Source organism: Dipodomys spectabilis, unplaced genomic scaffold (genome assembly GCF_019054845.1).
Source record: "Dipodomys spectabilis isolate Male_0828 unplaced genomic scaffold, ASM1905484v1 ptg000054l, whole genome shotgun sequence".
NCBI classification, from domain to species: domain Eukaryota; kingdom Metazoa; phylum Chordata; class Mammalia; order Rodentia; family Heteromyidae; genus Dipodomys; species Dipodomys spectabilis.
The window spans coordinates 43,014,443-43,037,959 of NW_024870731.1; the positions used below are offsets into that span (position 1 = coordinate 43,014,443).

At 49.8% G+C, this 23,517-nt stretch overlaps 1 protein-coding gene across 2 annotated transcripts; it reads left to right on the forward strand.

The window, feature by feature from the left end:
• On the forward strand, positions 1–23,454 carry Rbsn (rabenosyn, RAB effector). Of its 2 annotated transcripts, none has more exons than XM_042680188.1 (12): positions 1–33; positions 2,668–2,987; positions 7,372–7,512; positions 10,629–10,729; positions 12,066–12,111; positions 12,213–12,374; positions 13,446–13,687; positions 14,942–15,012; positions 16,575–16,661; positions 17,964–18,066; positions 19,090–19,194; positions 20,583–23,454. In XM_042680188.1, the coding sequence occupies exons 2-12, from the start codon at positions 2,840–2,842 to the stop codon at positions 21,708–21,710; spliced, it is 2,334 nt and encodes a 777-aa protein (XP_042536122.1). In that variant the 5' UTR covers positions 1–33; positions 2,668–2,839; the 3' UTR covers positions 21,711–23,454. The 2 variants fall into 2 exon arrangements, with proteins under 2 accessions (XP_042536122.1, XP_042536121.1); XM_042680187.1 differs by having other exon boundaries at positions 9–106.
• The last annotated feature ends 63 nt before the right edge of the window (positions 23,455–23,517 follow it).

Below are 23,517 nucleotides of genomic sequence, written 5' to 3' on the forward strand. Positions count from 1 at the left end.
GAGCAGCGGATAGGGGATGGCGGCCGTGGCTCGGTGAGGAAAGGCGGAGGCCCGGAGCCGGGACCGAGGACGAGCCAGGCCCGCGGGCCTGGGAGAGCGCGGCCCGGTACTGAGGGGTGCGCCGTCGGGAGTGCGCGGGCGGCGTGACGTCTGCGGGGGACGGGGCGTGGGGAGCTGGGTTCTGTGGCTGCGAGAGGTCGAGGCCGCGTTCTGTGTGGCAGAATCTCCGGTCGGTCGTCTCCCGAGCGTGGGGATGCGGCGTGTGCGGGGCGGCGGGGTCCCGGGCCGGGGGGGGGCGCGGGCCGGGGGGGGCGCGGAGGTCCCGGGCCGAGGGGCGCGCGGGCCGGGGGGGCGCGGGCCGGGGGGGCGCGGGCCGGGGGGGCGCGGAGGTCCCGGGCCGAGGGGCGCGGGGGGCCGGGGGGGGCGCGGGCCGGGGGGGCGCGGGCCGGGGGGGCGCGGGCCGGGGGGGCGCGGAGGTCCCGGGCCGAGGGGCGCGGGGGGCCGGGGGGGGGGGCGCGGGCCGGGGGGGCGCGGGGGCCGGGGGGCGCGGGCCGGGGGGGCGCGGAGGTCCCGGGCCGAGGGGCGCGGGGGCCGGGGGGGGCGCGGGCCGGGGGGGGCGCGGAGGTCCCGGGCCGAGGGGCGCGCGGGCCGGGGGGGGCGGGCCGGGGGGGCGCGGAGGTCCCGGGCCGAGGGGCGCGGGGGCCGGGGGGGGCGCGGGCCGGGGGGGCGCGGAGGTCCCGGGCCGAGGGGCGCGGGGGGCCGGGGGGGGCGCGGGCCGGGGGGGGCGCGGAGGTCCCGGGCCGAGGGGCGCGCGGGCCGGGGGGGCGCGGGCCGGGGGGGCGCGGAGGTCCCGGGCCGAGGGGCGCGGGGGCCGGGGGGGGGCGCGGGGCCGGGGGGGCGCGGGGGCCGGGGGGGGCGCGGGCCAGGGGGGCGCGGGCCGGGGGCGCGGGGGCCCCGGGCTGAGGGGGTCGCGGGCCGGGGGCGCGGGGGTCCCGGGCTGAGGGGGGTCGCGGGCCGGGGGGGGGTCGCGGGGCCGGGGGGGGGCGCGGGCGCAGGGGTCCGGGGCGGCGGGGGTCCCCGCCCTGATCCCCCCCGCGCGGGGCGCGCACTGAGGCAGGACGTGAAAGTTTTGTGCAGTGCGCGGCGGCCGTTGGTGGCCGTCAGTGTCCTCCGTGGTGGAAGCTTCGCTGGAGCACGTCCGCGGCCCCTCGTTTCTCTCACCTCCGGAGCTTCGTGGGTGCCGCGATGGGAGGAGCCGCCGCGCGCGCTGGCGGGGCTCGGGGTCCCTCCCCGCTGCAGACGCTTGCGAGGGCAGGGCGAGCTGCCCGGGTCCCGGGGAGGAGGCTCCTGTGGGACCCGTGGCTGTTGGAGGCGAGTGCCTGGGAAGGATCTGAGCTGATCTCTCAGTAATGGCCGGGGAAGAGGGCTGCAGGGCCTGGTGTCTCCTGTGCTTCGGAGCTGCTTGGTCCTCCCCTTCCCCCCCCCCCCCCCCCCCCCCCCCGCCCCCGTCAGTCAGCTTGGAGGACCAGAGGTTCCCTACTCAGTGGCCCCCCATCGTCCATCCAACGCTGATTCCACTCCCTCCCTCCGTAGTGTGGTTTGTGGTCCAGGTTCTTGGTGAGAAATTTGTCTGCTTTCGTGAAATAGTTTTATCAGAATTGTTTGTGTGGCTGGCAGTCTTTCTGAGGTGGCATTGAAAATGACTTTGCCATAGTTCAATAAGACAGAAAATGTAACTTACTAAAGAAAAGCCTGAAAGACTTAAACTCCAAGTCCTTTTATGTTTGAAGCAGTGAGTACATTAGGCTTGCTGCCCAACTCTCACTGGTTTATTATACAATCTAGTCAGTTCATTGTAGGCAAAAGTGCTTCACAAATAGAAACATAAACAGCTGTGTGTGTGAGTGTGTGAGAGAGACCACTTGAGACACATCTTCAGCCCAGCATTTTGCTAGTTAATTGAAGATGGACTTTCACAAGACTTTTCTATCCCTAGCTAGCTTTCAACTTCCAGTCTCAAATCTCAGCCTCCTGAATAACTATAGGATTACAACCGTGAGCCACCAGTGATTAGTTGCTCTTTTCCTTTTGGACTTACTAACTTACTTTTCTTTCCTTCTTTTTTATAATTTACTTTTCTTATGAAAGGGTCTTACTATGTTGCCCAGGCTGGCCTCAAAACTCTTGGGCTCAAGGGATCCTCTTGCTTCAGCTCTGGGGTGATTTTGCTTTCTACCACTAAGCTTCTAATGTTTCTCTTTAACCTGAAGTTAAGATTAAAAAAAAAAAAAAAAACAAGCGCACAAAACAGACACTGTCCTATTTTATACAGTGTATGTGGCTTATAAAAGCTACTGCTTGCTAAGAAACACCATTTCCTCAATGGCTAAAGTGCATCGAAATGGTAAAGCTGGGCCAGTTGGAATGAACTGTATTGGCATGGCATTTTCTTATCTGAGGAATCTGCTTCCCACCTTAATAAGTTGCTAGTGTTTTGTGATGTTCTCATATCTTGGGTTATGTGTCTAAGGATTTGAGAAACAATTTGTTTTTGAAGATTCCTACTGAACAAAAAAGTGCCTTTTTTCAACTATGAAAAGAACAAAGAAAGTTTTGGTTGCTGGTAATTTGCCTGAATTAGCTTGTTTTTCCTTCTTCTTTTCTTAGAGCTCCTCCTTTGCCAGAGAAGAAACCTCCTCCAGGGCCACGATGCCACTTCCCCATCACCCGAGGGCTGCTTGCTTCAGTTAGTGCTGTGGGAGGCCTGCTCCCTTGGGAGGAATCCAGCCGACTCTTGGCATGAGACCACTGCCCTCCTGAGGTTGAGAGGGGCACAGCCATGGCAACTTTGGATGACCCAGGGGAAGTGAGGGAGGGCTTCCTCTGCCCTCTGTGCCTGAAGGACTTGCAGTCTTTCTACCAGCTTCAGTCTCATTATGAGGAAGAACACTCTGGGGAAGACCGTGATGTCAAAGGACAAATTAAAAGTAAGAGGCGGGTTCTTTCTACTCCATTCAGTTGAATTTGTGGGATAGTTTCACAGATTTCCATGTCACTGTCTAGATCTGATGATGATAGTAGTGAACAGATAGATACCTAGTGCTTGCTGTGTGCCTGACTTGTTCAGTTCACAGCAGCTGTCCATGAGCCCATTTTGCTGGTGAGACTACCAGGTACAGGGAGATTAGGTAACGTGCCTAAAGCACATAGTGAAGATTTATTTGAAGCTACTAAAGGTCATCACTGTGGTCTGCTGTCTCGCTAGATTACTTGAAGGATTCAAGCCCTAGCCTGAGATAGTTTGGACAGGAATGCCTTTCCCTGCTGTGAAGGTTAGACATACTGGGCCTGTGAGTCAGCCAGGACTACAGTGAGAGCACAGGTTGAGTTGATTATTTTTAATTTTTGGTGGTACTGAGGTCTAAACTCAGGGTCTCAAGCTTACTCAGCTTACACTGTGCCACACCTTCAGCTCGAGTTCATTATTTTGATACACATTTCTTTGGCATAAAATGGTAGTTATGGCAACTAGAAGATCACTAATTATATCTATCACAATTTTCAGGAGAGATAGGTTTTAGTATTTGGGCAAGAAGCTAAAATAAATAACACAGCGTGACATTTGCATTTAGGTTCTAAAGTAAGTAACTGTAGAGAAATCTATGCAATATATAATTTTTCCTGGTTAGTTTTCATTTGAGAAAGGAATTCATAAATTCCCCAAAGCAGTTTATTCATCAATTGAAAGTCCAACAAACAGAATGGGAAACTAACTGTGGTAGTAGAAAAGAAAAGCTTTCTCAATTTTAGCGAGAATAATTAAAAATATTGGAATGGCTAAGTTTACTTGATGCAGTTAACAAACATTAATTTTAACATTGATTCACTCACCCTTCCTCTGTCCTGGGCTTGAATTCAGAGCATGGATGCTGTTCCTGAACTTCTTTGTGGTCAAGGCTAGTGCTCTACCATTTGAATCACACAGTACAACTTCCGGCTTTTTCTGAGTAGTTTATTGGAGATAAGAGTCTCACAAATTTTTCTGCGTGGGCTGGTTTTGAACAGTTATCCTCAGATCTCAGCCTCCTGAGTAGCTAGGATTATAGGCATGAGCCACTGGCACCCAGCTTAATATTGCTATCACAAGCCGGGCGCTGGTGGCTCACGCCTGTAATCCTAGCTACTCAGGAGGCTGAGATCTGAGGATCGCGGTTCAAAGCCCGCCCGGGCAGGAGAGACCGTAAGACTCCTATCTCCAATAAACCACCAGAAAACCAGAAGTGGCACTGTAGCTCAAGTGGTAGAGCACTCGCCTTGAGCTGAAGAGCTGAGGGACAGCGCCCAGGCCCAGAGTTCAAGCCCCACGACCGACAAAAAAAAAAAAAAAGTATATTGCTATCACATCTGAAATAAGTTTGCATGATGTTCTGGCTAAAAATCCTGTTGGATTTAAGACTTCCTCCCATCCCTTCTTCCCGTACTGGGCATTACCTCTTGCAGCCTGGTGAAAGAAAGGTCATAGCTAAAAAACAAAGAGAGATAACCCAGAATGTTAAACTGTGATTTTGAGCTTCCAGGATTTCAGGTCCTGAAGAACTGAAGAAAGAACATTTCTGACCACACATCATGTTTATTGTATTTCTGGAATTTCTGGTTCTAACCCCCACGTAAATTGTTGCCCCTCTGGACTCAGTTTCCTAGTTATTCGGCCACCTTGCTTCTCACCCCCGGCAGCGTTTCTGGAAGCCGAGAGCTAAGCAGTCCAGCTGTTGTTTTTATAACCAGCTCGGTGGTGCTCCTCAGTGGATTTTTCCCTCTCCATGTGTGAATCATGCACCTTGAGGTCAAGTGTTGCTTACTCAAGTTCCACTCCACATTTCACATTCAGGAGAAGAAAGGAGTTACAGAAAACGTTGTTAGTGATGTCCTCCATCCAGAAACACAATGAGACCAAACGTTTTTAAAATCCTGAGGACTATGATTGTCAAAGTAACGTTTGGCCATGAAAGCTGGAGCACAGAACCGTAGCTGATAGAAAGATGGGGAAGAGGACTCTGCTTTATGGCTTTCTGTCATTTCCTTTGACTCTCCTAACAATCCTACAGGAAGGCCGATTAGTCACATTTTACAGATAATAACTATGGTTCAGAGATGTCCAGTAACTTATCCAAGGTCATGCAGGAATGGCCAGCCCCAGTTCTGGAACACAGACCTGCCACCTTCTAAGTCCACTGCTCTTTCTGCATTACTGACGGTGACGTGCCCTACATTCTGTTCACAACATGTGTGGTGGCTTCCGAGTGAGAGCGGTGGGGACAGGAACAAAGCATTTTGAAACCTGACTATGGGTTTGCCCTGGACAATTGAAGGGCACCTAGCTTTTTAATAGCTCCGTCTTAGCATCTGCTTGCCATGCTATTTCTAAGACTGGTGAGGACAAGGACAATTTGTGGAGAGGTTAGAGAAGGTGACTCCTGTTTAAGATGAATACAGATGAGTTCCTAGAAGTATGGGGCTGGGCAGCCCAGTGGCAGAGTGCTTGCCTACCATGGGCGAGACTCTTGGTTCCACCTCCAGCAGCAAACAAAATACAATTACACAATCCTTTTTGTTTTTGTTTTTCTCCCATTTCTACCTCAAAAGCACTAAGAGATTTAATTAAGCATTCCTTTACATGAACGTGATAGAATTCTTACGAAGTTCTCAAGCAGTTTTCTTTTATAGAATCAGGAAGGCAAAGTGTTAAAGATTGACATCACAGTTTCTTGAAATGTTCTTCCAAAAGCAGATCACCTCTCTGTTTGGTCTTTGCCAGTTCTGAGGCTTGAACTCAGGGCCTGGATACTGTCCCTGAGCTTTTTTCTTCAAGGCTAGTGCTCTACCACTGAGCTAGAGCTCTGCTTTGGGCTTTTTTTTATTGGATAGGGTAGTAGATAATTGGAGGTTAAAGTCTCATGGATTTTCTTGCCGGGTTTGGCTTCAAACCATGATCCTCAGATCTCAGTCTCCTGAGTAACTAGGATTGCAGGTATGAGGTACCACTACCCAGTTCTGTCTGGTTTTTCTACCCTCCAAAATTTTAAGGTATTTGTATTCTTAAGCCAGTAAAAAGTAAATGGTGCTGGGCACCTGCTAGCTCTCCTGTCTCTGGACTTACCTATATTTTGCAGAGCCTTAGGGATTGTTTTTAGTGTTACTCAAGTGAGAACTCCATGAACTATGGATCTATTGACTATCAAAGAAGTGATATAGTTTTGTTTTAGATAGAGTCTAGACAGGGATAATAGTCACCCAAGAGTTGAGATTATTAATGAGACCACCAGTTAACTTCTTTCCAGTTCTAACTGGGTGCTCGTACCTCAGCAGGGGCATAGTTCATGAACTGCCATTGGTCATTAGTAGATGAAGCATTTACTTGAGCTCGCTGCCTGATACTGAGTGAAGCAAGTTTTACCCTCCAGTGTGATATCATTCTGTCAGTAGGCCTGCCGCCCTCCTGACAGTGTGAGGTGAGCGTGAACTGGCATCATGTGCTCTCAAGCACTTTGTGTCATGCCTGGGGCATGCGAGGACCCAATTCAGAAAACATGCCTTTGCTCTTCTTTTTCTTTTCTTTCTTTCTTTCTTTTTGGCCAGTCCTGGGGCTTAAACTCTGGGTCTGGGTGCTGTCCTGGTCTCCTTTTGCTCGTGGCTAGCACTCTACCACATGAGCCATAGCACCGCTTCTGGATTTTTTTGAGATTAATTGTAGATAAGAGTCTCACAGTCTTTCCTGCCTAGACTGGCTTCAAACTAATATCCTCAGATGTCAGCCTCCTGAGTAGTTAGGATTACAGGTGTGAACCATTAACACCCAGACGCCCATTATTTCCATTTCTATTTAGTTGAGCTCTTACATTTGACAGTAAACAGTGACTTAGGTTATATGTTGGCTATATAAACCAGTGTACTCCTAATGTTGACTTGGGCTCTGTGGTATTTATAATGATAGTGTTTTTGTGCTTATTGCTCATTTTGTAGATCTTTTATACATTTTTAAACAAGAGTGATAATTTCATCAAGTTTGGTTTTTGAGATTCCCTGGACTCCTTTTTTGTTGTTGTTGTTGTTGTTGTTGTTGTTGTTGGTCATGGGGCTTGAACTCTGGGCGCTGTCCCTCAGCCCTTCAGCTCAATGCTAGCAGTCTACCACTTGAGCCACAAGCACCACTTCCAGTTTTCTAGTGGTTTATTGGAGATAAGAGTCTCACGGACTTTCCTACCTGGCTTTGAACGTAATCCTCAGATCTCAGCATGAGCCACCAGCACCTGGCTTCCTGGACTGTTTACTGGTGGTCTTCATAGGTTCATTTGTGGTATTCCCTTTTTCTAGGTCTTGTGCAGAAGGCAAAGAAAGCAAAGAACAAGTTGTTGAAACGAGAGGGGGATGATCGAGCAGAAGCAGGGGCTCACGGATATGAGTCTTTCAGCTACGGAGGGGTTGATCCTTACATGTGGGAGCCCCAGGAGCTTGGTAAGGAAATGCTGGCATGCATGCATACATTCACTCATTCAGCAGATGGTTGTTAGGCATCTAGGATAGTCGAGGCAATATTATGAATATTGGTTGAGGTGGAGTCAGTTCTGTTTCTCAGGGACCTCATGCCCTCGTATGAGTCAGTGAGTGGAGATTCACCGTGTGTCAGGCACCGCAGTGCTTTGCATGTGTGGTCTGGTTAATCCTCACTGCACCCTGTGGGAACCTGACCATGGTCGAGTAGCTGGTGAACTGCAGAAGTGGTCTGTGATGTCAGCCCTGGCACAGATCGCATTGGCAGGTCTGTCTTCACTCAAATAGGGCGTTGCCTGCCAAGTGAGAGGCACCTGATTATTAAGAACATAATTATAGCACTGTCTGCTATGTCAAACCTAAGGGTCTTTTTGTGTGTTTGTTGGTCCTGGGGCTTGAACTCAGGGCCTGAGCATTGTACCTGAGCTTTAGTGCTCAACGCTAGTGTTCTATCACTTTGAGCCATAGCTCTACTTCAAGGTTTTTTTAGTGGTTATTTGGAGATAAGAGACTTAGGGCCATTCCTGTTTTGATTGGCTTTGAACTGTGATCCTCATATCTCAGCCTCCAAAGTGGTTAGGATTATAGGTATGAGCCACCAGCACCTGCTATAATTGTCTTTTTGGGGTGATGAAAACATTTCAGAATTTCATGTGATGGTTATTCAATCTTGTGTATATATCAAGCAGTTGAATTTGTGTGAGTTTGATGTATGTGAATTATATCTCAGTGCAGCTCTTACCATAAAAATGTCCTGCCCTCCAGACTGTGTTGAGCTATCTAATCTTACATGTACTTTAACTGTGGGATAGTAATCGTTAGTAATGTTTTTAGGGAGTGCTTAGGACCTCATGTATGCTAATTAAGTATTTTGTGTCTATGACAGGGATAAATGAGGTAAAAAGCACTATGGATGAGCACAAATGAATAAAAAGCACTATGATTCCTTCGTAGTGCTTTACTTTCCCAAAAGCCTTCAGAGATAGGGTGACCCTGATGCTCATTTCCATTCGTACATGAGGAAATGGAGGCTATAAGCAGGAAGGGATATTCACCCACAGTGTTCTGTATCCCAGTATCCTGTAGTGCCATTGTAGAAGGTGGTTTTGTATTTTTTGTTTTTTCAGAGGGGAGGACAGTACCAGGGTTTGGACTCAGGTCGCTCATTTGTTCGGTCCGCCTGCTTTCAGCTGGCCCTCGGACACCTGAGCCCCTCTGGCCTGGCTTTTTGCTGGTTATTTTGGAGACAATCTCATGTACTTTTCTGCCTGGGCTGGCTTTGAACTCTGTAGATCGCAGCCTCCTGAGTAGCTAGAATTACAGGTGTGAGCCCCTGGCACCTGACAGAGGTGACCTTCTGATGAAGAAAATTTCAGAAATTAGCTCTTCATATGTACACTATTGAAATAAACTGAAATAAGTCATTTTCTTAACCATATACTAGCTACATTTCAACTGTCCAGTTTCCACCCTACTGGAGAGTGGGAACATTCTATTCTCCTCATTGTAGGAGGAAATTGCTCTAAAAATTATTCTTTATATATGAAAACCAATTAGAAACTGAAGAAGTATGAATTCCAGACATATGAATTCTACTTAGCTCTGTGATAACTTTCCTCATGATTGCTAGAGTCATATCACCAGGCTGGTTTTCTGCTTAACTTGCTTGTTTGAGCAATTGAAGGAAATCATGTTGAACACCAAAAAAGGGCACATTTCAGAGCACATCTTTGTAGTTACCCCTAAGAATTCTAAACTAAAATTTAGTTCGATCGATGTTGGAGTATGGCTAGGGAGGGAAAGGCACAAGTAAGAACATCACGTGGATATAAGTGGATCTAAGACTTTCCAGGGCTGGGATGTAGTTCAGTGGCACACTTGGCTAGCAAGTGCAGTGTCCCGGGTTCATTCCCCAGTACCAAAAAAGAAAAGACAAAAAAAAAAAAGACTACAGAGAGGAAGACTGAGTGAGTTCAAGCTACCCATGGTATAACACTAAGTTTAACTAATATGTTTGTTTAACTAATATGTTTGTATTCTATTCCTCAAATTTTCTGAGAGAATAGATTTTAAATGTTCTCAATACAAAACGTAAATGAGATAATACATGTGTTTATTAGCTTGGTGTAGCCCTTCCATGTTGAAATATTGCAGCAGATCTAATGCATGATAAAATATATAAAAGTTTTTGTTAATAAAAAAAATGAAGAAAGCCCAGCATATGACAGTGACCAGTCAGGATACAGCGTGTGAGTGAAGAGGGAGGTGCAGGGTGCTGGGGGGCCATGGGTTTGCTATACGAGATGAGATCTGTCAGGAGATAATTCAGGAAAAAAAAGGAAGGGGGGCTGTGACTCAAAGTGGAAGTGTGCTAGCCTTGATCAAAAGAGTTCAGAGACAGTGCCCAGGCCCTGAGTGCAAGCCTGATTCCTGACACCCCCCCCCCCCCCCAAAAAAAAAAAAAGAACAAGAAAGGAAGGAAGGAGATAGCTTGGATATGCTGTGGCCATGTGCTGGTTGGTCCCATCTGTGCTGGGAACCTGTCTCCTGGATCTGGGCTGCTGGACTGAGGATGATCCTGATTTAACTAGCTACTAAGGGCATCTACTGTCACTTGAAGCTTTTGGGCCATTTTGATCAAAAGTTATATTGTATCAACTCCAGAGAGTACTACATGTTCAATATTTACCATTTACATGCCTGGTAAGTGTTCTAAGGACTTTATAAGTTTTATTTATTTAGTTTTTAGAACACTGAACTAGTAATTTTGTTACCTTCATTTTGTAAGTGTGGCTTCTCAGTTCCAGAGAGGTTAAGTAACTTGTCCAAGGTCACCCAGTGTGTGGCAGAATTGAAACTTCTAGTCTAAGCTCCAATCTGAGGCCTCTCAGGGCCATGAGGCCACTAAGGGCCATGTGAGCATTTTCACAAATTCCACTTGCATTCTAGTTTTGAAATTTTTAGTAAGACTAAAACCCTAGGCATTTTACTGGCTTTGAACATCCGTTGAGAATAAGCAAGGGTAGGAAGGAGTTTTCAGAAAGATTACAAGCCATTTATCTTCCCATGTTCCCTCCTAGGTGCCGTGAGAAGCCATCTCTCTGACTTCAAAAAACATCGGGCTGCAAGAATTGACCATTATGTTGTTGAAGTCAATAAATTAATAATCAGGTTAGAGAAGGTAAATTTTTAGTTTTAAAACACTTTTTCCTGAAAGTACGAACCTCCCCCCATTTCTGCAGGATGTACTAAGTGCGCCCTGTGGATGTGGTGGTGGCAGAGGGTTCAGTGGGCCCCGAGGACGTGTGCTGTGGAGGGAATAGCCCAGACAAACAGACTTGCCCAGCTTCCTTCCACCCATGAGGCCCTCTTAGTTACTGGAAACCCTTTCCTTTTTGGGGTGTCTCAGGCATAACCCTTCAGTGGGTGTGATGCCACCTGGTGGTACACAGAAATGCAGTGACCAGGTCTGCGAGGAGTACTCAACTAGGCCAGTATGCAGGGGAGGACCTCTTGACTGGCTTCTTGTCCTGTGGTTCCTGGAGAGTGTCTGCAGTGCAGAATTGTGCTGTGCAGTGCCCCTTGCCCTGAGTGCAGGGGACAGCCCTAGGGACCTCTCTACTTCCTGTGTGGGGATGAGAACCCAGGCTTTCATGCATGCTCTACTGCTGAGCTAGTCTGTGTGTGTGTGTGTGCGTGCGTGTGTGTGTTGTGTGTGTGCGTGTTGTGTGTGTGTGTGTGTAACTAGAGATTGACCCCAGAGTCTGGTAACCTTTCAGCCTCCTGCTTCTCCTTCCCAGGAAGTTAGGATCAGGTGTGCACCACCAGGCCTGGCCAGGTACACTGTGTTTGACAATACTAGGGACTTGTGCTAGTGCTCTTTCCACGTGATAACATAACCACGACTGCCACCACCACGCTCACCCCTTCCTTTTTTTTTTTTTTTATTGTGAAAATACTGTACAGAGGGGTTACAATTACATGGGCAAGATAATGAGTACATTTCTTATCAAGCATTGTAGCCTCCTCCTTTGTTTCCCCTTCCCATCCCTTCCCATCCTCCCCTCACCCCCCCACCCAATCCTCCCCCCCCCCCATACCAAAGTTGTGAAGTTCGTTTTCGACATATCGACTTGTACATCTCATTGTTGCAGTGGGTCCACCCCTTCCTTCTTTATGTGGTCCTTTTAGGCAGAAGTATGTGACCAGTTTTACTGTGCACAAAAACTGGAAAATCAGTAGCTCCCATTGCTTTCAGTACTGTCCCGCCCCCATCCTCACCTACACCTGGCTACCTGGAAATAGGTGCCAACAGGGAAGAGATTGGAGGTGGATCATAGAAAGAGGTGCCTTCTAGATCTGAAACGACAGCTCTGTTCTGTGTGAAATTGCACTCCTGGCGGCACAGTTAGGGATGACGAGGCACTTGAGAAATGCAAGGTGTGCATTCCTGCTTGAGTGAGTAGCAGGGATTGTCCCCTGATTAACTCCATTTGGTACTGTTTTCTCCTGCTCAGCTCACTGCATTTGACAGAGCAAATACAGAGTCTGCAAAGATTCGAGGTAACTAGAACTTTGCTCATATTCATTCTATTTTTGTTTTCCTGGCCAAAAACTTAAAAAAAATTTTTTTTTGTTTGTTTTCTGTTTTGTTTTTCCCAAAGCAATAGAAAAATCTGTGGTGCCTTGGGTCAATGACCAGGATGTCCCTTTCTGTCCAGACTGTGGGAATAAGTTCAGCATTCGAAACCGCCGCCACCATTGCCGCCTGTGTGGGTCAATCATGTGCAAGAAGTGCATGGAGCTCATCGGCCTGCCCTGGGCAAGTAGGTGATCTAGCTAATACCACTGGCTCAAGGGCCTCGCTGCCTACTTCGTGGCTCGTGGGGTCTTCATTAATCCACTTACAACTTGGTGACGCTCACTACAGCCACTACTACCACTACTATAGCCACTGCTACCACCACCACTGTCCTGGGGCAGGGATACGGTGGTCTGTGTCGGGTTGGTAAGCCTTTTTTTGTAAGGGGTCAGATGGTATTAGGCATTGTGGGCCACCTGTGGTCCCTGTGTTGTACTTCTTCCTTTTTTTTTTTTTTTTTGGTCTTTTTAACAATCATATGTGAATATTAGCCAGGCACTGGTGGTTAATGCCTGTAATCCTAACTACTCAGAAGGCTAAGATTTGAGAATCATAGTTTGGAGCCAGCCCAAGTAGACAAATCTCTTATCTCCAACTAACTAGCAAAAACTGGAAGTGGAGTGGTAGAGTGCCAGTCGTGGGTAGAAAAAACCAATCAAGAGCACAAAGCCCCAAGTTCAAGCCCCTATACTGGCCTAGCATGTGCAAGGTCCTGAGTTCCATCTTTAGCACTTGGAGGAAAAAACAGTACAAAGTATACTTCATTTAAGGGCTGTACGAAGCGGCTGCAGTCTGGACTCACAGGTCTGTACATGTCTGGTCTGTAAGGTGTCATCGCTTGTTCTCACAAGGAGCTCAGCATCTAGCAAATACAGACTCAGGACTAAAGGACTGTGACACGGTTGTATCTCGCACTCTGAGAGGCTCAGCAACAATTTTATCAGCTCAGCTTTGTGAGACTTTGGGAAGAATTGAAAACAGAGCAGTGGCCTCATCCCTCCCTGTTATACAGAAAGGACTAAGGTCACATAGGAGCTACTGAGTGCTTTCGGGGTCTGGGGGCTTCACCTGCATGGCAGCAGCATTACTTTCTCATCGGATCCCCACCCCAGGAGGCAGAAGGGCAGGTCCTTGCCCATAGGTAGCGCCTGATCTTACTTCCCAGGTCAGCCTCCTGTAGACTGGCAGCCCACTGTCATGAGTGGCAGGATAATGCATGCTGTGGAGGTCATGGCTGCCTGTCTGTTGTTTACAGATAAGCTTACCAGTGCCAGCAAGGACTCCCTGAGCACCCACACCAGCCCCAGCCAGTCACCCAATAGTGTCCATGGCTCCCGCCGGGGCAGCATCAGCAGCATGAGCAGTGTCAGCTCGGTTCTAGATGAGAAGGACGATGACCGGATCCGCTGCTGCGCACACTGCAAGGACACGCTGCTCAAGAGAGAGCAGCAGATCAACGAGAAGGAGCACACGCCGGACATCGTGAAGCTCTACGAGGTGACGTGCCATCCGCCCTGGGTCTGCTCTGCCTTTTAGCTGCGTACATGCTTCCAGAATCCAGAGAAGGCTTTGGGAAGTGGTTCCTGCTCAAGGGATGGGCTATGCTGTTCCAACCTGGGTCTCAGCCACAGAATCCTCCTGGGGGTCTTCTCACTATGCATTTCTCCAACTTCCATTGCCCACTTGAAAGTGAGAAGGTGGGGACTTTGGGCAAGGGAGGAAAAGCAGCTGCTGTGGTATGGATGGGTTCTGTGGGGAAGGCAGAAGCTGGAGGTGTAACAGTGGACTGGAAGAATTGCTTGGGAAGGCTGTTCTTCATTGGATTGAAAGGTGTTATACATTTCCTGGCTTTCCATTCTGACTGCCTATTGGCTGAGAGCCCCATTTAAGTCCCAGATGCCTTAGTTCTTAGTACCCCACCGGTGACCCCAGAATGCCATGTACAGGCATGTTCTGAGAATGCCTTATATGAGGCTGGCTTGCCTTCTGATGGCCAGGTAAGGCCCAAAACCTGGGTGGGGAGTCAGGGGTGGAAGAAGCTGCTTGTGCAAAACTCTGAACTGAGTAACAGTTTGGGTTTTTGTTTTGTTTTTCTGGGGAGTTTGTTTCTTGGTTTTATTTATGCTGGTTCTAGGACTTGAACTCAGGGCCTGGGTGCATTCCTTAGCTCTTTTGCCAGCACTCTCCCACAGCCACAGACCCACTTCCAGCATTTTCATGGTTCAGTGGCGATAAGAGTCAAACAGGCTCTCCTGCCCAGGCTAGCTTTGAACCTTGACCCTCAGATCTTAGCCTCCTGAATAGCTAGGATTATAGGCTCGAGCCACTGGTCCCTGGCTAGGAACAGTGTTTTTATCCAATGACCACTGAAAGGTCACTGCAGATCATGATGTCAGGTAAATACTGAAGTTTCCAGAAACAGTGTGAGTTAAACCGGCACTGAGCTGCTAATGTTGCCTGGAGTTCATGACCTGCTGTCACTTTGTGAGTAGCCACTGTGCTTTGTGCCTCATTCTGTTGGGAAAGAAGCTCTGGCCGTGCTGGTCTCTCAAAACTCTGGCTCCCAGGCTCTACCCTCATTTTCTTTTCTTCCTGTAAGCTTTTCTGCCTAGAATGTAGGTGTGCATAAGTTAGGGGCAAAAGCCCTCGGCTTGAAATATTAGCATTTTCCATATGTCTTTGTTGTGTGGCCAGGCTTCTGTGTCAGTGTATTTTGAGACCACCACTCACCTCTTCTTTTTTTGTTTCTAGAAGTTGAGACTTTGCATGGAGAAGGTTGACCAGAAGGCCCCTGAGTACATCAGCATGGCAGCGTCACTAAAGTAAACTGCTGTTCTGTTCTCTAATTCACCGTCACTTTTCTGCCACTTTAGGTCAGATCTGCAGTGGCTGAAAGTGCTAGTCATCTCTTCTCTTTTTTTCCTTTCCTCTGGTGGTGGGTATAGAACCCAAAGCCTTGTATATGCTGACCACATGCTCTGTTACCCCACTGGGCGTCTTACCTCTTAGCCATGCTTTTTTTCTGTGGCTAGCTGACAAGACTCCATGTCTATATTTCAGTGAGGCATGAACTTAGTAAAAATATGTAGTCTTGTTTAGGTGACGGGGCCATTCTGACCGCAGGTTTGAGAAGTGCCTGGGAGGAGTAGCCTCTTTCCATGCCTGATGCACACTGGCAGTAGGGTGTCGGGCTTATAGCTACCATTTCTTTTGGGCAGTAGTTGGCAGACTTCAGTCCATTGGTTAAATCTAGTCTGCCATCTGTTTCTTTTTGCAAGTAAGATGTGGCTCACACACTTTGTCAGTCGTGGGGCTTGAACTTGGGGCCTGGGTGCTGTCTCTGAGCTCAGCTTCTGTTTTTTTGAGTAGTTAATTGGAGATAAGAGTCTGATGGGGATTTTACTGGCTTCGAATCGTGATCCTCAGATGTAGCTAGGATTAGAGGTATGAGCCACCGGTGCCCAGCTCACACACCTTTTTAACATGTTACAGTGAAGTGATTTTTATGATATCACAAAGTTTACAGCCGTCACCACTGTCTTAATTCCAAAGGTTTTTGTTAATAATTAAGTAACTTCATGCCCCTTAGCAGTCATCTCACTTCCTGTCAACTACTGGTTTGCCTCTTCTCTCATCAATTTGTCTCTTTTTTACATTTCGTATAAATGGAACCATAATTACATGACCCTTTGTGCATGGCCTTTTACACAGGGCAGTGTTTTCAAGATTCATCCACTGGGCATGCATTAGTACTTGATTCCTTTGAATGCATGTGTTAGATTTATCCATCAATCAAAAATAAGATTTCCATTCTCTTTTTTTGGGGGGCGGGGGGGGGGGGAGTGGTGATGTATTATACTAGGGTTTGAACTTAGGGCCTTATGAACCATGCCTCCAGCTCTGCTTTTTGCTGGTGATTTCGGAATGGAATCTTGAGATTTTTCTGCCCAGGTCTGTTGGGGATTCCTTGATCTGCTTTTTATTCCCCTGCTCTTGGGCAGAGTGAAAAAAATCTAATGGTTTGATGCTCTAAGGTACTGTGACTAAGTCATTCAGTAAATCACTGCGTAGTTCTATAAGATGCAGTGTAATTGTACGGGAAAAGTGAGCCAGAGTGGAGTCAGCTGCATTTATTTTGTCTGTGAGCATCTAGTGGTCCTCGGAGCCAGACCACAAGTATGTCCCCGAGGTGTCTGCACTTTGAGAAGTAGCTTCTGGTGGATTAGTGCATCCCGAGAAAGGAATAGTGCATTGTTGAATGTGAAATGCCCCCTTGAGAGCTGTCCCTGCCTCTGTGAGGCCTTAAACCCCAAGAGTCTTCCTGTACCACAAACTGCACTTAGCATGGTGAAACTCAGATCCAGTGTTGTGTGGTTTTCCTTAGTGCTGGGGAGACGACCTACAGTCTGGAACATGCCAGTGACCTCCGACTGGAAGTGCAGAAAGTGTATGAGCTAATAGATGCGCTAAGGTAAAGTCCGCCCGCACAGGTCTGCTGCCGACTGAGGGGAGAAGGTGATGTTTTGATTGAATAGTGGTGGCAGAGCAGTCCTGGTGGCAGCCGGGTTGTGTGAGGAGCTGGCCTGTGCCTAGGTGCTCCGGCACTTAGCTCATCTCACAAGTTTCTGGCTAAGGATTTCATATTAAACACATAGGAGTGAGCCGCGGACACCAGCTGTGTGCCTGTCACTGCCCTGTTCTCAGGGAGCAGCTCATTGGCTCGACTCGAGTTCCCTGTGAGGGGACCATCAGTGTCCTGAGGAGGCACGGGAGAGAAAGCACACCACAGCCAGCACCGGAGGAGGAGCTGGGGGAGGAGCCAGGTTCTTTGTTCACATCTAAGCTGCTTAGACTGTGGACCGGTTGTTGAGGTTCTCAGCCCTTTGAGGACTAAAGGCTCGGAGGGATAATTGAGATGAGGACCCACTGTCTACCTGGACAGAGAGGACATCTCCAATTTAAACATGATCAAGAACTTGAAGACAGTGACAACAGGACATTAAACGAAGTCTGGATCCTTTGAAGTGCCAGACCCGGGGCTGGGAAGGTGGCTCAGTGGTAGAGCGCTTGCCTTGCATGCCTGAAGCCCTGGGTTCGATTCCTCAGCACCACATAAGCAAAAAAGCCAGAAGTGGCGCTGTGGCTCAAGTGGTAGAGGGCTAGCCTTGAGCTGAAGAGCTGAGAGACAGCGCCCAGGCCCAGAGTTCAGGCCCCACGACTGGACCCAAAAATAAAAATAAAAGAAAAATAAATAAAAATAAAATAAAACTTGAAGTGCCAGACCCTGCGCAGCCGCGAGGGCCTTCTGCCGAGCAGCCAGGTCTTCCTGTGCAGTCAGGGCCTCGGTGCCTGCACCCTTGTCACGTGTCCCTACTGTGTTAGGAGCCTGGGGCACAGCCAAAGGGTAAGAAGTATTTCACCTCAAAGGACACACTAGAGTCCTTACTCATCTTCGTGGCAGGAACGTAGCTCCAGGGACTTCTCATACTTGTTTCTTTTTTTTTTTTTTGGGGGGGGGGGGTCCGGTCATGGGGCCTGAACTCTGGCCTGGGTGCTGTCCCTCAGCTCTTCAGCTCAAGGCTAGCACTCTACCACTAGAGCCACAGCGCCACTTCCGACTTTTTTCTTTTTGCTTATGTGGTGTTGAGGAATCGAACCCAGAGCCTCAAGCATGCAAGGCAAGCACTCTACCACTGAGCCACCTTCCCAGCCCCTCATCCTTGTTTCAGAGACTGTCAGTACCCATCACATCCATGTGTTTGTTCCAATTTAGTAAGAAGATCCTAACCTTAGGCTTGAACCAGGACCCACCACCACATCCTAACACTTTGCGGCTGCAGAGGATGATCAGATACTCGGCTACACTTTTTGTGCAGGTAAAGCTGTCCTGCGTGGCATAGGTGTTGCCCTTAGCCTGTACTGCTCTACAGCCTCTTGGTAGGCAGATCGGGGTCAATGGCTCATTTCATTATTTATAAAGGTTATAAATCTATTGTAAATGACGTCTATAGAACAAGCTAGTTTTCAGATAAAAGTAAAACTACTTTTAATCTTGTTTTCCTAACATAATCATCACTTTCTATTTGCATAGATATATAGATATATATGTGTATATATGGTAGTTGTAGTTAGGACATATGCTTGAATTTTATATCAGGCACTTTTTTACACAGTGCTCACATAACTTGTTTCAGTGGCAAGAACACTGCTTCCAGTGTGTCCGCCATCCTTTATTGGGTATTTGATGGCGTTGTATTTTTGCTGATTGATATTGTGCTGTGTGACCTCTCTTCTGTAGGTTGTGCTTCTTGGGGGCTCTTCCGGGGTTTATGCTAATGAGTCAAGGGCAGATTGAGCATGGGTAGATAGGTCTGAGCTGGCTCTCACAGCTCACCACTTGGGGCTCCCTCACAAAGAGAACCAGTGGGCAGGACTGCCCTGGCTGGTCCCTGCAGGGTAGAAACTCAGTCTTTCTCCTTTAAGTAGTGATTTTTCAACAACCCAGTGTTCTGAGTGCTGGGTGTCAGTTAGTTTAGAAGGACACCCGTTCGCGTTCTCACAGAGGAGGACAGATGACAGGGTAGAATGTGCGCTACTTAAGAGGTGAGAAGCACTACCGAGAGGACGCATGGGGCCGGGGGGCTGGGCGGAGGCGTAGGTCGGTGGATGGGAGGTCAGGGCAGAGCCTTGGAGAGACTTAAGCGGGGCGAGCTGGATGCCGGGGAGGAAAAGCGGTCCATCTGGAAGTTGGCTGAGGCCCAGCGGAAGGGCAAGTTTCTCCTCCGCTGCTGCCGGTGACTGTCACTCCAGAGTGGAATGCCAGCCTGGGCAGATGGGGCTTGCCAGTCTACTCTTCCCTCAAAAGCTTTCAGTGTAACCTTATCTGTGACTCCCTACAGGAGAAGCTACTGGGTTTGATGTCACTGCCAACCAAAGAGCAGTTTGAAGAACTGAAATGGAAGAGAAAGCAGGACCTGGAGCGGAAGAGGACCATGGAGAGGCAGGTGTGTGGACCCACTCATCCGGCAGCTGCGGCCTCCGCAGCCGTTCACGCCTGGGAGTCCTGGGAGCCTCACGGCTCTGGGTTTGCTTTTGTCTGGCCACACTTTCATCTCTGGGAACTTCCTTGTACAACCCACTGGCGTACACACTGTTAGAAAATGGCTGAGCATGGCGGTGCTATCCTGGCAGTCAGCTGAGGCAGGAGGATTGGGAGCTCCAGGCCACCTGGCCACATGGAGTCCCTAATAAGAAAATGAGCCAAGGGCTGGGAAGGTGGCTCAGTGGTAGAGCGCTTGCCTTGCATGCCTGAGGCCCTGGGTTCGATTCCTCAGCACCACATAAGAAAAAAGCAAAAGCCGGAAGTGGTGCTGTGGCTCAAGTGGTAGACCGCTAGCCTTGAGCTGAAGAGCTGAGGGACAGCGCCCAGGCCCAGAGTTCAGGCCCTGTGACCGGACCCAAAAAAAAAAAAAAAAAAAAAATGAGTCAAGATACAATCTACACATAAATGGACATGGTAAAACCCCTTTGGATGACTTAAATAAAAAAAAATGAAAGGGCCAGAGGGTTGCCTGTAATCCTAGCTATTTAAGAGGCTGAGCTCTGAGGATCGAGTTTGAAGCCAGCCCAAGCAGAAAAGTCTATGAGACTCTTCAATTAGCCGCAAAAACCTAGAAGTGGAGCTGTAGCTCACGTGGTAAAATGCTAGTCTTGAGCCCAAAAGCTCAGAGATAGTGCTCAGGTGCCCTGAATTCAAGTCCAGTACCAACATGGAAAAAATATGGGTGCCGGGTTGTAGCTTTATGGCGGAGTACTTTCCCAGCATGCTTAATGCCCTGGGTTTGATCTCCACCACTCTCCAAAATAAGGCCAAAAAAAGTGTGTTTTACACTGAGATATGGTATGCTAGACTGTGGTGATTTATGAAAAGTATAGACTGATGCTAAGCAAGAATATCATGTCCCTTACATTCTGTTAGTCATTGTATTTATTTTTTTTTGTCAGTCGTGGGGCTTGAACTCTGGGCCTGTGTGCTTCCTTCAGCTCTTCAGCTCAAGGCGAGCGCTCTACCACTTGAGCCACAGCGCCACTTCCTAGTTTTCTGGTGGTTCATTGGAGTTATGATTCTCACGGACTTTTCCTACCCGGGCTGGCTTTGAACTGCAATCCTCAGGTCTCAGCCTTTTGAATAGCTAGGATGACAGGTGCGAGCCACTGGCGGCCCGGCTGCATTGTATTTTTGAAGGTCAAGGCCAGCATCTCCTGATTTTAGCAGTTGGATATCTTAATCCAGAGGAGAGAAAATAGAGCGTCACTGGACGGGAGATGGCGGCTGACCTTGTGCACTGCCTCTGGCTTAGTGTGGTGTTCTGTGGTTTTGGTGTCTTTTCAGGTATCCCTGGAGTCTCAGCGAAGACTTGAGGTGAGGCAGAGTGGCCTGTCCTCTCGTGCAGCCAATGGGGAGGTGACATCTCTCCGCAGGGGCCCTGCCCCCCTGAGAAAGGCTGAGGGCTGGCTCCCCCTGTCAGAAGGTCAAGGGCAGCGCGAGGACCCAGACCCCCTTCTCCAGCAGATCCACAACATCACGTCGTTCATCAGGCAGGCCAAGGCCGCCGGCCGTGTGGACGAGGTGTGCACGCTGCAGGAGAACCTGCGGCAGCTGCAGGACGAGTATGACCAGCAGCAGACCGAGAAGGCCATCGAGCTGTCCCGGAGGCAGGCGGAGGAGGAGGACCTACAGCGGGAACAGCTGCAGATGTTGTGGAGGCGGGAGCGGGAGCGGGAGCAGGAGCAGTTCCGGGTGTCTTCCTTCCACACCCGGACCCGGTCCCTGGACTTCCGAGAACTCACACCCTTCCAGCTGGAGCCCAGCCCAGGGCCTCGCACCCACCTCGCTTATGCCTTGGATCTGATCCCGTCCCCACCTCAGAGTGGCATGGCTCCTGAGACCCCTTCTCCTACTGCGGTTCGAGGCCCCGTGCAAGTGCGGTCCACATCCCAGGTCCCCGGCCAAGGCATGTCACAGCACAGTGACACGTCTTCCGTGAACCCGTTTGCCCAAGGCCTTTGCAGCCCCACAGAGGAGGGTGTGGCCAGCCCTGCTGCTGCAAAGGCGGCCTTCCGCCCTGCAGCTGCCACCCTCAAGGAGTACAATCCTTTTGAAGAGGAGGAGGAGGAAGGGGAGCAGGAGAAGGCATTGGGGAATCCATTTGGTGACCCGGACAGGCCCGGGCCCAATCCCTTTGATGAGGAAGATGACCGCCCCCCCCCAGGGCCCTCCAGCCCTCCTGCCCCTGGGAACCCCTTCGAGGAGCCCGTCTGCACCAACCCCTTTGAGCTGGACAGTGATGAGGCCGAGGAGCCCATTGAGGAGGAGTTGCTTCTTCAGCAGATCGACAACATCAAGGCCTACATCTTTGATGCTAAGCAGTGCGGCCGCCTGGATGAGGTGGAGGTGCTGACTGAGAACTTGCGGGAGCTGAAGTGCACCCTGGCCAAGCAGAAGGGGGGCCCTGACTGACCGGCAGGGCAGCAGCCCCGGGGACAGGAGAGGAATGGGCTGGGGGGCTGAAGGGAAGGAGGCAGGGAGGGCAGCTGGTTGCACAGGGATTAGGGGTGGGCATCTGCTGTATTGTGCTGGGCACTTTGGGGCATTTCTACGCACATACAACAGGAAGAATCAGCATTCATTTGCTGGCGCTCCTGCTTTTATTTTTTAAATTGCAGGGGGAGGAGGCCCCCTGTCAAAGGGACATTCCATTTTGATCACTGAGATCTACTCAATGCAGCTGTTGGGCATGGCAGAAATGGCTGCCAAGCACCTCTTGGCCCATTTGCTGCTACCTCACTTTGGTCTTGGTGCATTATTACAGGGTAGCCTGCGATGAGGCCTTTCCTGTAGCCAAGACGGGCAGGTCCACTTCTCCAGCAGAAGCGAAGTCTGGGGGTCCCTTTCGCCAGGCCTTCTCTGCCCTGCTCAGAGCTGCTGCCCATGCAGTGGAAGGAGATGATGCGAAGGGAGGAGTTGGGCGCTGGAGGGCCCAGCCCCTTGGGAAGGAGGAGGAAGGGGGTGAGCCCATGTCCTCCCCTCAGTTTAAGGAAGTTAAGCAGGGGTGTCAGTTTGAGTTTGATCATGGGGTTTTTGGAAATAAGAGTGGTAATGTTGGTGTTGTCGGGGAGAAGTTTGTACCTTAACACTGGTCTGATGGAAGGCTCATGGGGAGCCCTCCCTCAGGGCTCTGTTGGGAGGCTCTGCTGCGGTCTTGTGAAAGGATCCAGCATGCAAGTCAGTAATTGGTGATCAGGAAGCTTCTGTGAAACGTCATCAGGAGAGAGAATTGAAAATCACTTTCAAGGCTCTTGGATTAGCCTTTCCTTGAGGTTCATCCTGACCTGTGGCACTGATGAGCTATTTTCTTACACTTTCAGTATTAAGAAACTGCAGTGTTTGGGGAGGTTCAGGCCAGGATCACTCCCGTAGCCCCGTAGTACTTGAACTGTTCAGCGAAGGGCAGAAAGAGAAGTGGTGCGTGCAGCTCTGGTGCCCTGGCTGGTGGGAGCCACGCCCACAGCACCAGCCCGCATGTTGCCACCCAGGTGTGCTCAGCTCTGGGTAGAGTTTCTGCAGTTACACTCATTAGGTAATGAACAGTTACTGACCACTAGGCACTTTATGTCCTTCACCAACCCTCGGCCATGCTTCCAACTTGCTGGTATGAGAGTTGAGACTCATTTCCCACATTCTGGGAAGGTTCCTCTTGATAATGGGAATGCCTGAACTCTGGGTATAAAGAGCTTCATTTGTGTTTACTGGTTGTGTTTGTTTAGCACCTTCAGGGGCTTTGGGCTAAAGGAAAGTCCTGCAAGAGTGTGGGTGTGGAGGGCCCTTTACACACAGGTTCTGTTCAAACAGGACCGGGTGTGGGTTGCCAGTGTCAGCCAGGTGCCCGCCTGGTGTCCCGGGCCAGACACCAGACATTGCCTGTGTGGGCCTCTTTCTTCCTGAGTCCCAGGTCCTGAAGGCCATTCCTGGGATTCAGGCTAGCAGGCCTGCGCCTCCCTGCTTAGACTATCGCTTCCCTCTGCTTCCCATTATCATTGCTGTTCTTAGAGAACGTGTCTCTTATTATTAATTAGCATTGATTCACTGCCTGAAGTCAATACCATCTAACATTCTGTAACTAGAACCTAGAGAAACACACAAGAAACACTTTTTTTTTGGCTGGTCCTGGGATTTGAACTCAGGGCCCGGGCACTGTCCCTGAGATGCTTTCTGCTCAAGGCTAGTCGCTCTACTACCTGAGCCACAGCACCATTTCTGGGTTTTG